This window comes from Penicillium malachiteum (assembly GCF_028827825.1).
Source record: "Penicillium malachiteum strain IBT 17515 chromosome Unknown utg000004l:1.0-4883003.0:1.0-4884900.0, whole genome shotgun sequence".
Taxonomy (NCBI): domain Eukaryota; kingdom Fungi; phylum Ascomycota; class Eurotiomycetes; order Eurotiales; family Aspergillaceae; genus Penicillium; species Penicillium malachiteum.
This window is the reverse complement of record NW_026643097.1, coordinates 1,046,625-1,059,978: the sequence shown is the minus strand read 5'-3', so window position 1 is coordinate 1,059,978 and position 13,354 is coordinate 1,046,625. Positions and strand designations below refer to the sequence as shown.

At 48.7% G+C, this 13,354-nt stretch overlaps 6 protein-coding genes across 6 annotated transcripts; 2 read left to right on the top strand and 4 right to left on the bottom strand.

Moving 5' to 3' along the window:
* Window positions 1-527: 527 nt before the first annotated feature.
* On the top strand, window positions 528-2,472 carry N7483_008550 (sphinganine-1-phosphate aldolase DPL1; the record flags this gene model as incomplete). Its single annotated transcript, XM_057091977.1, has 4 exons — window positions 528-622; window positions 716-1,193; window positions 1,269-1,402; window positions 1,461-2,472. 4 exons carry the CDS (start codon window positions 528-530, stop codon window positions 2,470-2,472), a joined length of 1,719 nt encoding a protein of 572 aa, XP_056943151.1.
* Window positions 2,473-3,054: 582 nt separating this feature from the next.
* On the bottom strand, window positions 3,055-3,339 carry N7483_008549 (mitochondrial 54S ribosomal protein uL30m; the record flags this gene model as incomplete). The annotated part of the gene is made up of 1 exon (XM_057091976.1): window positions 3,055-3,339. One exon carries the CDS (start codon window positions 3,337-3,339, stop codon window positions 3,055-3,057), a length of 285 nt encoding a protein of 94 aa, XP_056943150.1.
* Window positions 3,340-3,885: 546 nt separating this feature from the next.
* Window positions 3,886-6,165, top strand: N7483_008548 (SNARE-binding exocyst subunit SEC6; the record flags this gene model as incomplete). The annotated part of the gene is made up of 1 exon (XM_057091975.1): window positions 3,886-6,165. The coding sequence occupies one exon, from the start codon at window positions 3,886-3,888 to the stop codon at window positions 6,163-6,165; it is 2,280 nt and encodes a 759-aa protein (XP_056943149.1).
* Window positions 6,166-6,460: 295 nt separating this feature from the next.
* Window positions 6,461-7,741, bottom strand: N7483_008547 (uncharacterized protein; the record flags this gene model as incomplete). The annotated part of the gene is made up of 1 exon (XM_057091974.1): window positions 6,461-7,741. One exon carries the CDS (start codon window positions 7,739-7,741, stop codon window positions 6,461-6,463), a length of 1,281 nt encoding a protein of 426 aa, XP_056943148.1.
* A 576-nt stretch (window positions 7,742-8,317) lies between these two features.
* N7483_008546 (uncharacterized protein) lies at window positions 8,318-8,614 on the bottom strand (the record flags this gene model as incomplete). Its single annotated transcript, XM_057091973.1, has 1 exon — window positions 8,318-8,614. The coding sequence occupies one exon, from the start codon at window positions 8,612-8,614 to the stop codon at window positions 8,318-8,320; it is 297 nt and encodes a 98-aa protein (XP_056943147.1).
* A 2,493-nt stretch (window positions 8,615-11,107) lies between these two features.
* On the bottom strand, window positions 11,108-12,847 carry N7483_008545 (uncharacterized protein; the record flags this gene model as incomplete). The annotated part of the gene is made up of 2 exons (XM_057091972.1): window positions 11,108-12,602; window positions 12,687-12,847. 2 exons carry the CDS (start codon window positions 12,845-12,847, stop codon window positions 11,108-11,110), a joined length of 1,656 nt encoding a protein of 551 aa, XP_056943146.1.
* Between the last annotated feature and the right edge of the window lie 507 nt (window positions 12,848-13,354).

Sequence of the window (13,354 nt, the reverse complement as noted above, 5' to 3'; positions counted from 1 at the left end):
CGACTTTATGAACTTTGCACAGCGGCAGCCCGCGTGAGAGTTGAACATCGCGGAATCTCTGATGATTTGATGTGATTTATGTTTGGAGCTTTTTTCCTTATTGTCTTATTCTCAGGTTTTGAAAAAGTCTTTTTTTATATGGAATATGGAACCCGGAAAAGGGAGAAAAAGGGTGGTGTTTGGAGAGAGTTCTCTCTACTGTATATAAGCGCGGAGCCTTAATCGGCTGCAGCAATGAATAGTCGATTCTTCAAATTCCTATTAGAACCATTCGTTATTAAGATCATGATTCCAGAATAAATGCGAAGAGGTCTGAGTTAAATTATATCTTCAATTCACCGCAATTCCCATATCTACCTCTAGTACAACTTCGTAGCATGATGTAGTTCTTCATGTGGGCAGCCTCGGCATGGCCAACGGACCGGAGTCCGGACCTTACTTAATGTCCACCTCCGCTCTCTCCAACTTCAAGTTCCAGGTGCCATCTTTTGCATCATTACTCCCTAAACTCATTCCAAAGGGCCAAAATGAGTTCTTCGGCGCTCCCAGTCGCCCTGCAGAATAAACTGCTCGGCTATAGTCGAGCGTCCAGCGCCCATTTATCTGCCTTAAACTTGGACATGTAAGTACGCGCCGGCTTCAAGTTGAACTTCCCCCGCGAAACCTCCGATGATCGCCATCGCTGACGAATAACGCTCTTTCAATGAATCTATAGTATTCGCAACATTGTATTCATATTGTTTATCCTCCGTTATGTGCGCAAAGCCTTTTACTCCCTCCGCGGTTACGGTATCTTCGGAAGCATTCGCAATGCTTATCTCGCCGTTCGCCTCTTCATCGTCTCCACCTTCCTGCGCTTGCCCGGCGTTCGCGGCAAGATCGATAAAGAGGTATCGACTGCTATCGTTGACCTTCAGAAAAAGCTTGTCCCCAGTGGTCCAGACGTGAATCGCTACCTGTCGCTTCCGAAGGAAGGTTGGACTCCGGATAAAGTCCGCGAAGAGCTCGGGAAACTGGCCGACTTGAAACATAAGCGCTGGGAAGATGGCCGGGTCAGCGGCGCAGTCTATCATGGAGGTGAGGATCTTCTGAAACTACAGGCTGAGGCATTTGGTAAATTTGGCGTCACCAATCCGATCCATCCGGATGTTTTCCCGGGAGTTCGGAAGATGGAGGCAGAGGTTGTTGCTATGGTATGTCATGCATGAAAGATCTATGCGCGCGAATCCGTATATGGCGAAGTATTGGAAGCTGACCACTTGTTATAGGTTCTGAACATGTTCAATGCTCCCTCCGATGGTGCTGGTGTTAGCACAAGCGGTGGTACAGAATCAATCCTTATGGCTTGCTTGGCTGCCCGGCAAAAGGGACTGCTAGAGCGTGGCATCAATGAGCCAGAGATGTGAGTTTATCTTAAGTATCTGGGACTAATAATGTACGAGATTACTGACAGTACATAGGATCATCCCTGATACAGCCCATGCAGCTTTCATCAAGGCGTGCAGCTACTTCAAGATCAAGCTTCACCGAGTTCCTTGCCCTGAGCCTGAGTTCAAGGTTGACGTCAATGCTGTCCGTCGCTTGATCAACCCTAACACCGTCCTTCTCGTTGGATCCGCTCCCAACTACCCCCACGGAATTGTTGATGACATCCCTGCTCTATCTCGCCTGGCAACCAAGTATAAGATTCCTCTCCACGTTGACTGCTGCTTGGGATCATTCGTTGTTGCTCTTCTCAAGAAGGCTGGCTTCCCCTCTCCATATGAGGAAGAAGGTGGCTTCGATTTCCGCCAGCCTGGTGTTACTAGCATCAGTGTGGACACTCACAAATACGGCTTCGCGCCCAAGGGTAACTCCACTCTGTTGTACCGCAACTCGGCCTACCGAAGCTATCAGTACTTTGTTTACCCCGACTGGTCTGGTGGTGTCTATGCCTCGCCTTCGATTGCTGGCTCCCGGCCCGGCGCTCTTATCGCTGGCTGCTGGGCTAGTATGATGAGCGTCGGTGAAGCGGGTTATATCAACAGCTGTACAGAGATTGTGAACGCCACGCGCAAGTTCGAGGCTGCTATTCGCGAACATCCCGTCATCTCAGCACATATGGAGGTCGTGGGCAACCCGATTGTCAGTGTTATTGCTTACCGCAGCAAGAACGGTGCCATCGATATCTACGACATTGCCGATGATCTCTCCGCCAAGGGATGGCATTTAAGTGCTCTGCAGTCACCACCGGCTATGCATTGCGCATTCACTATCCCTACTGCGAAGGCTGTTGACCAGCTGATTACTGATCTGACCGAGGTCATTGGGAAGGAGCTTGAGAAGGCCGAGGAGCGCCGCAGACAAGGCAAGTCGTATATCCTGCAGCGCGGCGATACATCTACACTGTACGGAGTTGCTGGCAGTATCCCAGATAAGAGTGTCATCAGTCGTCTGGCAGTAGGCTTCCTCGACACGCTTTACAAGGCTTAAGGCTGCGAGAATTGTGCAATGTCTTGGTTCAATGTACATTCGGAGTGATTGCTTCCTTTCCTTCTTTCTACATTACTGAAAAAACAACTCCATGTGTTCTATGGGAGCCATGGATCATACATAGACCCTTTTGGGAGTCCCGATTGGGTCCTCCGGCGTTCGCGATACTATTATGAACGCCTCCTATTCACCCAAGCGAATGATACGAAAACACGACTGGCGTGTCTATTCTTTTCTATTCATAGTGAGATTAATTCAGATTGCACATATTTCTTTTCAGATGGATTCCAATCAACAACCCGTATAATACATAGTCCAGTTAGAAGAGAAAGCCACGATATAATCATGTGGCCATGAGATCGAAAAATAGAATACATGACATAGAAACAAAAGCCCGCTCCATGCAAGAAAAACCAAGAAAAATGGACAGAAAGAGACCAAATAGATCCCATGCAGAGCGGCAGGAGAAATAGAGTACAGACGGGACCAAAAATCGCCAATTGATCCCTTGGTATCTCATTTATTCACCGCAAGAAGAGTATAAAGATAGAGATCAATGAAGCAGAAAGATAAAGAGCATCTTTACTGTTGACCCATCTCTCCGCGCTCCTGCACAGAGGTCTTCTCAACATAGTATCCAGGATCAGGCTTGCGCTCAAGCCAGACCTCTTGCTTGGTCATTGAGCGGTCGACTTCCTGTACCTCGACCAATTCCTTGACTTTCATGATCTGACCGGCCACGGACGAAGACACGGGGTGGAAAACTGTGGCCATACGCTTTTTCAGGCCGAGGGCCTTGAGAACATCTGTGGAGCGGCGGGGCAGACCGATAGCGGAACGCAGGAGGGTGATGCGGAAGAAAGTCATTTTGAAGGAGTTGAGGTAGACTTTGACGTGATAGATAGTGTGATGCCGTTCGGAGTTGAAGGTTGAAGTGGGAGTTGGGGAACTCGACGAAACCCGGAAATATTCGTGTAAAGGAAGGCTGATTGAAGAGTTTCAGCGCAGGGAATGGCAGAGAGACGTGGTGCGCTCAAGAATTAATGGATGATGAACGGTATCAACTTGATGCTCTCAAATCCCGAGTCCGCAAATTCCTGGGCGGTGACTCACGTGCAGTCATTCTGCCACTCCTCCATTGTAGCTCCGCAGCTCTCCATCTCCAGGTGGACCTCAACGGTAACACGGTTACACGGTAATGCAGTGTTGTGTTTCACCGTGTTAAGCAACCACAATCATATCCAATAAACCAGTTCGCAAACGACTATTGCAATTTTTTAGGTTACATGCTTGCATCTCTGGCTTGAGCCTGTATCTAATACTCGAGCCGCACCGCGGTGCTGCCTCCCACCAATTGATTGATTACCCGCCAACGCCTATACCCCTCCTGTATTCATGGATAAAGTTACCACGATGGCACAAACCGCCAATGCCGATGGCACTGTCGCGATGCCACGACTAGAAGACCTTCTTCGTCACCCGGAAGACCTGGACAAGATTAATGGTCTTAAAGCCGAATACCTACGCAAGAAGACAGCCGTTGATTCTCGACTCCGCGAGGGACTGCGTGACCAACTCGAAGCCGTACAGCGCAGTATTGCGACCTTGACAGAAGGTCAGAGACAAGTGATGAAAACGAAAGACGAGCTGCAAGGGATCGACAAGTTATGCGCCGAGTCACAAGACAGCGTGGAGGATTTCGCGCAAATCGACAAGTTAGCGCGCATCCAACGAGACTTTGATGCGACGTTGATGATGAAAAAAGGGCTGGAGAATTTCAGCGCTGATTTACAAGAGGTGGAGGAGTTGTTAAGAGAGGATGATGAGGATATTGAGAACCAGCCGAATCTTCTACGAGCTCATATGCAGATCTCTCGATTGCGGGATTTCAGGGATGAGGCGATGGATCAGATTCGCCAGGCGCAGGACTCAAGTGCGGAGACGACTCTTACGGAATACTTCGAGGGTCTGGATTCTGTGATTGATTGGTTTGACGATCATCTCGGAACAGCTTGCATGAATCTGATTCCGTTGGTTCAGGAGGATAACAAGAGTATGGTGGTTCGATTGGCTGTTGTGGTTATGAACGAAGAGAAAAATGATGATACTGTGCGTGCGCTTCAGGAAGCACAGAAAGACCACAAGGATTTGGCGAGTCGGTTCAAGTCTATGAGAATCGGTCCGAAGACTGTGCGCGGCTACAAGGAGAAGCTTATACAGGCGATCGAGTTCTATGCCCGAAATCAATTCGATAACACCAAAGACGAATTTCTCGGAGACCCTGATCAACTGGAAAAGAGCTTCCGTTGGTTCTTCAATGACTTGTTTACGGTTAAGCAAGGCATGCAGAAGCTGGTACCGAAGAAATGGAAGATCTACAAGACCTACACTGATATCTATCATCGCACGATGCACGAATTCCTCGTGAATATGATTGATGACCCCGAGATCCCCGCAGATAATCTGCTGACGATCATTCACTGGAGTGACAAGTATTACAAGAAGATGAAGAAGTTGGGCTGGATGCCGAACGAGTTGATGCCCAATATCCTCGACGACCGCGAGCCGGAGCTGGTGCGCCAGTGGCAGAGTGTCATTATCGAAGCCGTGGAGGAATGGATGGATCGCATTTTCGACGCCGACAAGAGAGGGCTCGTGGACAGACAACCAGATGCACTGGGTACCAACGCAGAAGGCTACTTCCGCACCAAGACATTGGCAGATATGTGGCGTATGCTTCATGAGCAGATCAGTGCTGCAGGTGCCTCTGAACGAGCCGATGTCGTCGAGGGCGTTATCGATGCTATGTTCCGCTCACTGAAGAGTCGACAGGTCGCATGGCAATCCTTGATTGACGAAGAGTGCACGAAGGCCAAGTCAGCAGGCCCCGAACAGGCTGAAGGGGTTCAACTGTTACAGGATTGGCTGGTTGGTGTGGCCAACGATCAAATTGCTTGCATCGATGATGATGAGGAGACCGGCCAGCTGGGCTACCTGTCCAGATTCAAGCGCGATTTCGAGTCACTGGTGACACCCAAGTACATGGCCACACGGGCAAATGCAGAGCTGGATGCGTTGCGCGATGGCTATGTGGATCTCAGCACACACTGCCTGGCGCAGTTTGTGCAGGTTGTCTTCACTGTGGATCTGACTACCGTTATTCCAGACCTGTTCACCACGAAATGGTACGGTGAATACGCAATCAAACGAATCACGTCTACCTTTGAGGACTACATGGCCGATTACACCCCAGTCCTGCATCCCTCCCTTGCCGATATCTTGGTTGAGGAATTGTCAGACGAGCTACTGGTCCGCTACCTGTCCTCAGTACGAAACAAGAGTGTCAAATTCCGCCGCAATACCGATCCATTCACAGACAAGTTCAAGGACGACGTCCTCACCGTCTTTGCCTTCTTCCAGAAATACGAAGACTCTTTTGAGGGTACCATCAAGCAAAAGTGGCGTCTTGTGGACTGGCTGGTTCGTTTGCTCGAGGCTGAGAAGGGCATGGGCCTGGCCAATGTATATGAAGCATTCAAGCTGGAGTACTGGGATCTTCAACTTTCCTGGATCGAAGCTGTTTTGCGTTGTCGTGATGACTTTGAACGAAGCATGGTCAGTGGCGTCAAGGCTAAGGCTGCCGAGTTGTCTGTGGAGAGAGGCATGGAGACTATCATGAGCCGATTGAGGTGATTGTGATGGAATCGGGAGAAACAAACAACGATTTTAAAGCCATTGCGCAGTATACAAGAATCTATGGTAACTCCAAGCTGGCTTGGGATCATGGAATATTCCTTACCTCATATTAGCAAGCAAGCAATATCTATCGTACTGCTACGAATAATAGAAATGAACATCGATTTTCACAACCTTGGAGTGCCAAAGGAGCCCAATTGTGCATTTACTAGTAGATGTATTGTACAAGCTTCCATGGATCCGATGTCCCAAACCGAGGAATATCAGGCAAACCGAGATGACATCTGGGATTTCAACTAGATGAATCTAGTATAGCTCGTTGCGCGACAACAACATACTTTTCACCGAGACGCTTATTAAGATCCAGAGTTTCAGCATCAAGACCTTGATCAGGAAGCCTCTTCGCTCCCATCTCGCAGATACACACCGAATCAATCGGGATATCTTTTGCCCAAATAAAGGGAAATTGCGGCTCAGTTCGTGCTGAGGCGTTCATAACTTCAGAAGAATCCGTCTTCGGACGAGGTTGCTCATCGTTCTGAGCTGGCGATTCTTTTCTTCGAGGAGAAGAGCTTTGTGAATCAAGTACACGAGGAGTTGTCCTCGTATTATCCGTGAAGTAATTCTTATACCTATCCAACAGACCTCTTGCGTCAATTTCAATGCGTTTCTGCACATTTTTCCTCTTCTGATGTGTATGAGAGGGTCCCTGTGCAGACTTCAGTCGACCCCGAACATAGATCGTGTTCAAAATCGTCGCATGCAATAGTAGAGGCCGGATTTTTGGTGTGCGTGCAAGAGCCGCAGTGTAGGGATCTGATATTGTCGATGTATTCGACTGGTCTGGTTCATCATGTCGAGGTGAAGCGGGTTCATCTGCAGTCTTTGTCTGCCGTTCACTTGCTTCATCATTCTTCTTTGACTTTTCTTCTTTTTCTTTGGAATCGCCAGTAATAAATCCCGCTTCAATGAATTTGTCTCGCAGCATTAGACAAAATGGATATAGTCGTGCTGTGGAGTCAACAGGAGAGGCATGTAGAACTGTAGCGGCCTTTGCTCTCGGTATGGCATGTAGAGACTCAAGCGAAGCAGTAAGTGGTTGTATGGAGTTCTGAGAAAATTGCGGGGGATCTTCTGTTGCATTTTTTGTACGGTTAGACCTGTACTTGTTGTGGCTCTTTGCTTGTTTCTGGAGAGCTACCCGCTCAGCCTCCCGTAATAGTTCGTCTAGATTGAGTGATTTAAAGAATGAAATTGCTTCATCGAGACGATCTCTATTTGGAAGACTCATGACTCCGAGCGTTAAATGAAGTGTGCCTAAGGGGCGGATTGCACCCTCGGGGATCAGTGGTCGCGAAACATGATCATTTGATGACTGACCACGCCGTTCTGGAAGGCCTGAAGATGAAATGAAAGGATAATCTTCCTTGAAAGATGCCAACGATTTTTCAAGCTGGGTAATTGATGCAGAGTTGACCAGCGGTATGCAGAGGAAATGCGTCAAAGAAGGTCGCTTCTCGAGATGAGGATTCCGAGCATGGTGCTTTGCTCCACTGCGTTTGTGTCCTGTCATGGCTGCTCGAGTATGGTTTGAATAAGATGCAAATAGATTGAAGACACATAAAGGCCTCCAATAACGCTGGAGAGCCATGAAAGACTTGAAAAATGTAGGTAGAGAAGTAGGTGTGGTGAATCTGGTGATGATGTGTAATGGCGCACGGACCCGATCTCGGGAGATTCCCTAGTTTCTAATTAGGAATCAGGAATTAGGATGCTCTGTAGAGTTCACATTCGATATCCATCCACGAAGTCGTTGGTAGTGTGACGTGAGTCTCTTGAGTCGGTGTTAATTTCTTGAATGATATATGAATATACAAGCTTTGGTTTTGGATCCGACCAGTATCTAAGCTACTGTCACCTAGTTCCCACCATTGTTGAAAAACAATCGCTTAACCCGGTGAAGAGAAGGAGTGGCATAAATGTTCAAAAGAATACAGCATCACAGAGGAAGGCTAGAAAATATTAATCCAACGGATTAGGAGTGAGCTATGGAGAGTTCGAGACGGCTTGTTGGAGAGTGAAAGACTGAAGCATCTAAAATATCCAGGTTAAGGACATGCATAATTTCCAAGGTTGACTCCAAGTCGAGCTACAATGAAGAGCCGAGACCATACATAGTAAGCGGATAAGTGTTAGAGTTGAAGGAAGAATCAGCCAGGAACGGTCGAGCCGCAGGCGACGAGAAAAATGAGTGCTGATTGAGCGACAAGACCAGACGACTTAATGACCAACCGTATCGACAGAATATCGGAGCCTGAATGGTCTGGAGAAGACAACTGAAAACCCCATCTTCGCTTAGCAAGTTGTTGCTAGTGGGACGGTCGACAATGAATGCACAATCCCAGAACTCAGCCATAGGCACGGGAGGCTCACCTGCAGGCTGCATGACTGGTATCTTGAAGCTTCCAAGTTAAGTCAACGCCAACGGTACGTTTGGAATAGAACCTAGATGGTCTGGAGAAGACGAGCGGAAAGCACCTTCACTTAGCCAGTTTTTGCTAGTGGCACCATGGACAACACTCCGTAGAGCTCAATGCACAATCCCAGGTCTGAATCCTAGGCACGGGAGGCTCACCTGAGTGATAAATGCAGGAAGGCCTCCCAAGTCAAGATAATAACCGATCGAGATTTTGGAACCTAAGGTCTTGAGAAGACCGAACGAGTCTCCTCTTAGCAAATTGTTGCTAGTGGCACCGTGGGCAATGCTCCGTAGAGCTAAAAATACAGAATCCCAGGACGAGACCATGGGCACGAAAGACTCACGTGAATTGGCGTATAGAACTGGGAGTTCATGGCAGATGTTGGAACCTAGATGATCTTGAGAAGACCAACAGAGTCTCCTCTTAGCAATTTATTGCTAGTGGAACCGTGGGAAAGCTCAGAATTTCTAAGACCACAGCGGCATAGGTGTAGCAGTAAAGGCAGCAGTGCTCTATGAGCAGTACCTTTTGAGCAGAAGAATCCCAGGGTCAAGACCCATGGGCACGGAAATCTCACCTGAATTAGTATGTTGAGTTGGGGGTCAGCGGCGGATTTCAAGTTGGGGACCTAGGGTCTTGAGAAGACCGAATGAGTCTCCTCTTAGCAAGTTGTTGCTAGTGGCACCGTGGGCGGGCTCCGTAGAGTAATAAAAATACAAAAAATCCCAGGATGAGACCATGGGCACGGGAAGCTCACCTGACTGAATCAACACCCAAACTGTGAAAGTATTGATGTTGGACGCCGACGTAGCAGGTATCTAGAAAACTGGAGGTTTTAACCTCCGTCAGCTGGGGTTGCTGGCAAGGTCTTCCACTCATCAATGCAACTATGAGAAAGAGAATGGGGCAGATCAGGGGACAAAGATTGGAGAACCGAGGGGGCTAATGAGAGACAATTGGGCGGAGGCAAAGATAGAAGAAGAGAAGGAGGCGGAGGGGGCAGGTGCACGGGGGTGACCCCAGGCTAATATTTCATAGCAGTCACCCCGAGACGGCGCGCGTAGGCAGCAGGTCTCATGGAAGTATAAAAAACCGATGCAGGAACCCCACCGAGGCAGGATAACCACAAAGGAAAAAAAAGAAGCTGCTAGAGTTCTTACCTGGAACAATATAAAAACTGCGAACTGATTGACGCTGGACGCCGATGTGGTAGATATCTAGAAAACTGGAGGTTTTAACCTCCGTCAGCACGGGATGCTGGTAAGGTCTTCCACTCATCAATGCAACTATGGGAAAAACAAGGGGTGAGGGGACAAAGATTGAAGAACCGAGGGGGCTAATGAGAGACAACTGGGCGGAGGCAAAGATAGAAGAAGAGAAGGAGGCGGAGGGGGCAGGTGCACGGGGGTGACCCCAGGCTAATATTTCATAGCAGTCACCCCGAGACGGCGCGCGTAGGCAGCAGGTCTCATGGAAGTATAAAAAACCGATGCAGGAACCCCACCGAAGAAGGATGACCACAAAGGAAAAAAAGAAGTTACTAGAGTTCTTACCTTGGTGAGAACAGAAAGATTGGCCACCCATCATGATGTCAGCGCGTAAGGCGCGCTGAGAGCTGACTGAAAATGATATGTAGTCCTGAACGCGTGTTAGCAAAGTGAACAGCAGTGAGTAGCAAGGTAAACAACATGAGAGAAGGTTGTAACTTATTGGAAAAGGAGATGTGAGGCAAATGTAAATAGGGTAGAGGAAAGAAACAAAAGGAGAAAGATGGAAAAGATGAAGAGAAGGATGATGAAAAGGATGAACGAAGTTGAAAGTGGATGAGAAGCAAAGAGATGGAGAAGGGGGGAAGTGGGAAGGGGAAGTGGGAAGTTGGAAGGAGGAAGAGGAAGAAGAGAAAAAAAAGAGAGGGGAGAATTATTTATACCTGGCAGGCAGACGCGTCGAAAATAAGCGAAATCACATTTTGAGGAAGTGAGAGTGAATGAAGGTCGACGATCTCTCACTTCGTTGTGGCCTGCCCCAGGACCTAAGCCCTAACGAGCACAACATTGCCTAAATTGGAAATGACAGGACATTCACAGCGCCGGCGAGGTCTGTCTGGGACTCGGGCTCTGTATTAGGGAAAGTAGCAGCCCAGTCAGCATAAGACAGGTTCCAAGGTTATCTACAAGAAGTAGTGTACTGGTAGGGATATAGAAAATATCAAGATAGAAGGGCTGCATCCTCAGTTGGGAGCTACGCAGTACAGTATCGAGTAGGAACATCAGCATCAGGGCGCACTTCACGATGTTTTCATATTAACAGGAATACCCTTAACAGGAATACCCACGATAGAATTCTATTATACGCCTAACAGTTAGAAAGCTTCATTAAAGACAGACGGCGATCAAGTAGCAGACGAGTAGGTCAAAATAATTTATTAGACTATACAAGACATGATAATTGCTTCAAATCTATGCCGAGTCTTTCTGTCGTCCTTCCAGCACGCGCATCACATCTTCTGCGCTATCCTTATCTCCCTTCCTCTTCTTAGGTCCACGCTTGCGCTTCTTGCCACCATGATCTTCGAAGTCCAGAAGCACAGTATCATCCTCCTCATCACCGTCTTCGTTCCGGCTGCCCCCGAATCCGAAGTCCATATCCGCATCGTCCATGGCATCACGTCGTCGAGCTTCCTCGAGAAAGCGCTTCTGTCGCAATGAGGACTCTGTTGACTCAGCCTCATTTTCAGCGGACGGCGAGGCCTGCCGAAGAGCGGCCGCTCGCTTGAGTGCGGCGAGAATAGTGGGATCCTTGGTGAGAGGGTTGGATCGGTCCTCTGGTTCCGGCTCAGCAGTAGCAGCAGAGGAGCTGGTAGCAAAGTAGTTGCGCGGCTTCGAGGCAGGAGCTGTAGCGCCTGGCAAGCCTTGGTCCTTTTCTTGGGCAGGAGCATCCGCTTCTTTCCGTATAGTCTTAGCAGAATCCGCAGCTTCTCCTTCCTCGTCGGAAGAAGAGTCCTCTTCATCCTCGATACCAGCCAGAGGATCATAGTCTGCGCCAACACCCGCAAAGATATCATCATCTTCTTCTTCTTCCTTCGCAGCACTAGCTGCAATCTTGGCGGCAATCTCTGCTGGTACTTCCATCCCAAGAGGTTTGGCATCCTTCTCTGGCATGGGCATAGCAGCGACGGGTTTGACATATTCACCAGGTTTATCGAGCCACCGCGTCTTCCGCTTGGTATTACCCTCCGCATCGGTAATAAGGAGGACCTCTCTCCTCCTGCCATTCTTATCTGTCTCAACAAACCGCTTCTTCTCCGGCCTTCCATCTCCAAGCTTCTTGAACTTAGCACCCAAGATCGATTCCGGTGGTGGAGCAGGCGCACTAGCAGCAGCCCGTTTAGCCTTCAACTCTTGCAGAATCTCATCTCGAGTCTTCTTGCTCGCCGGTGGAGGCGCCATATTTCCCTTCTTCTTCTCTTTCTGTTCCTTCGGTGCAGCCTGGATCTCCTCAGTGCCTTTCTCCTCCATTAATCGTTCAAATTCCGCTTCTGCATCTTCGGCAGTGACCGGCTCATCGGAAGGTGCAGGTTCAGGTTTCTCAGGTTGCGCCTCAATATCCTCGCCTGCTCTCGCTCGGCGCAGAAGCTCCCAGTCTAGACCTTTAATCATATGCGTGCTGCTAGTATTGCCTCCGACACCGAGTTCCGTGCGCAGATTCTCGAATGTCGCCTGGTCGATCTGGCCTAGTTTCACCATATCTTCTAGGGCCTTGATCCGCTTGGAGAGGTCATCCTCATCTTGTTCCGATGTTTCATTTCGTAGATGGGCACGATCTTGGTATCCGGACGGTAACTTAGAGCCTTTTGGCGCGGCGGAGGATTTGAATCGTTTGGTGGGTCGGTCACCACCCTCGCGGCGCTGTTCTGCGAGTTGACGGGCGAAATCAACGCCTGAGACAGCTCGACTGGAGATTAAAAGATGGAATGTTAGCTAGTGAGTACGGGGAGAAAGCCCAGCACTTTTGCAGTGAGAACCGAAGTCTACTGACGGGGTCATGGGGATGCTGGAGCGCATTCGGGAGCCGAGTAGCCCGCTGGCCGGGGTTGCATTCCCGGAGCTAGCATTTCGGGGTGAGGGTGAGGGTTTATTATTTGACTTGGCTGACGATGAGTTGTCAGCCAGTAGCCGACGAAACTGTTCGTTGTTCATGCTGGCGCACTTGGCCTCGAAAACGCTGTTGGTCGACGTCAGTTTTAGCATCAGGGCCGTTCTTGGCGCGCGATAAGGTTTGGCTTATCGGGGCTTGATACCGCAGGACAATGAGTGATTGAACTGTCAAAGACCGAATTCAAAATGAAAATAAACACCTGGAAGAAGGAAGAATATACTCGCGAAAATTTTCAGAAGAAAAGGCTTTAACAGTCTCATATACGTACGATGTCTGGCTTGAATTTTACTTCAACTTGAAGTTGTGCCTTGGTGTCTGCTTGCTTGCTGCGGAGCACCACTCCTACACCCCTGGCAATCTAAGTAATAGTGTAGATTGGGATGTGTTTTTGGAACTTTTAAATATTTTGTAATTCGATGTTCATCGATAAAAGAGAGAGATACAGGTTCAAAGTAAAGAAATAAATCAAGATGAGGAACGGAACTATGTTGGAAGTGGTAGACAAAGACAAGGCCGCATCGCCGCTATCCGAAATTTCGCTCTCAGAA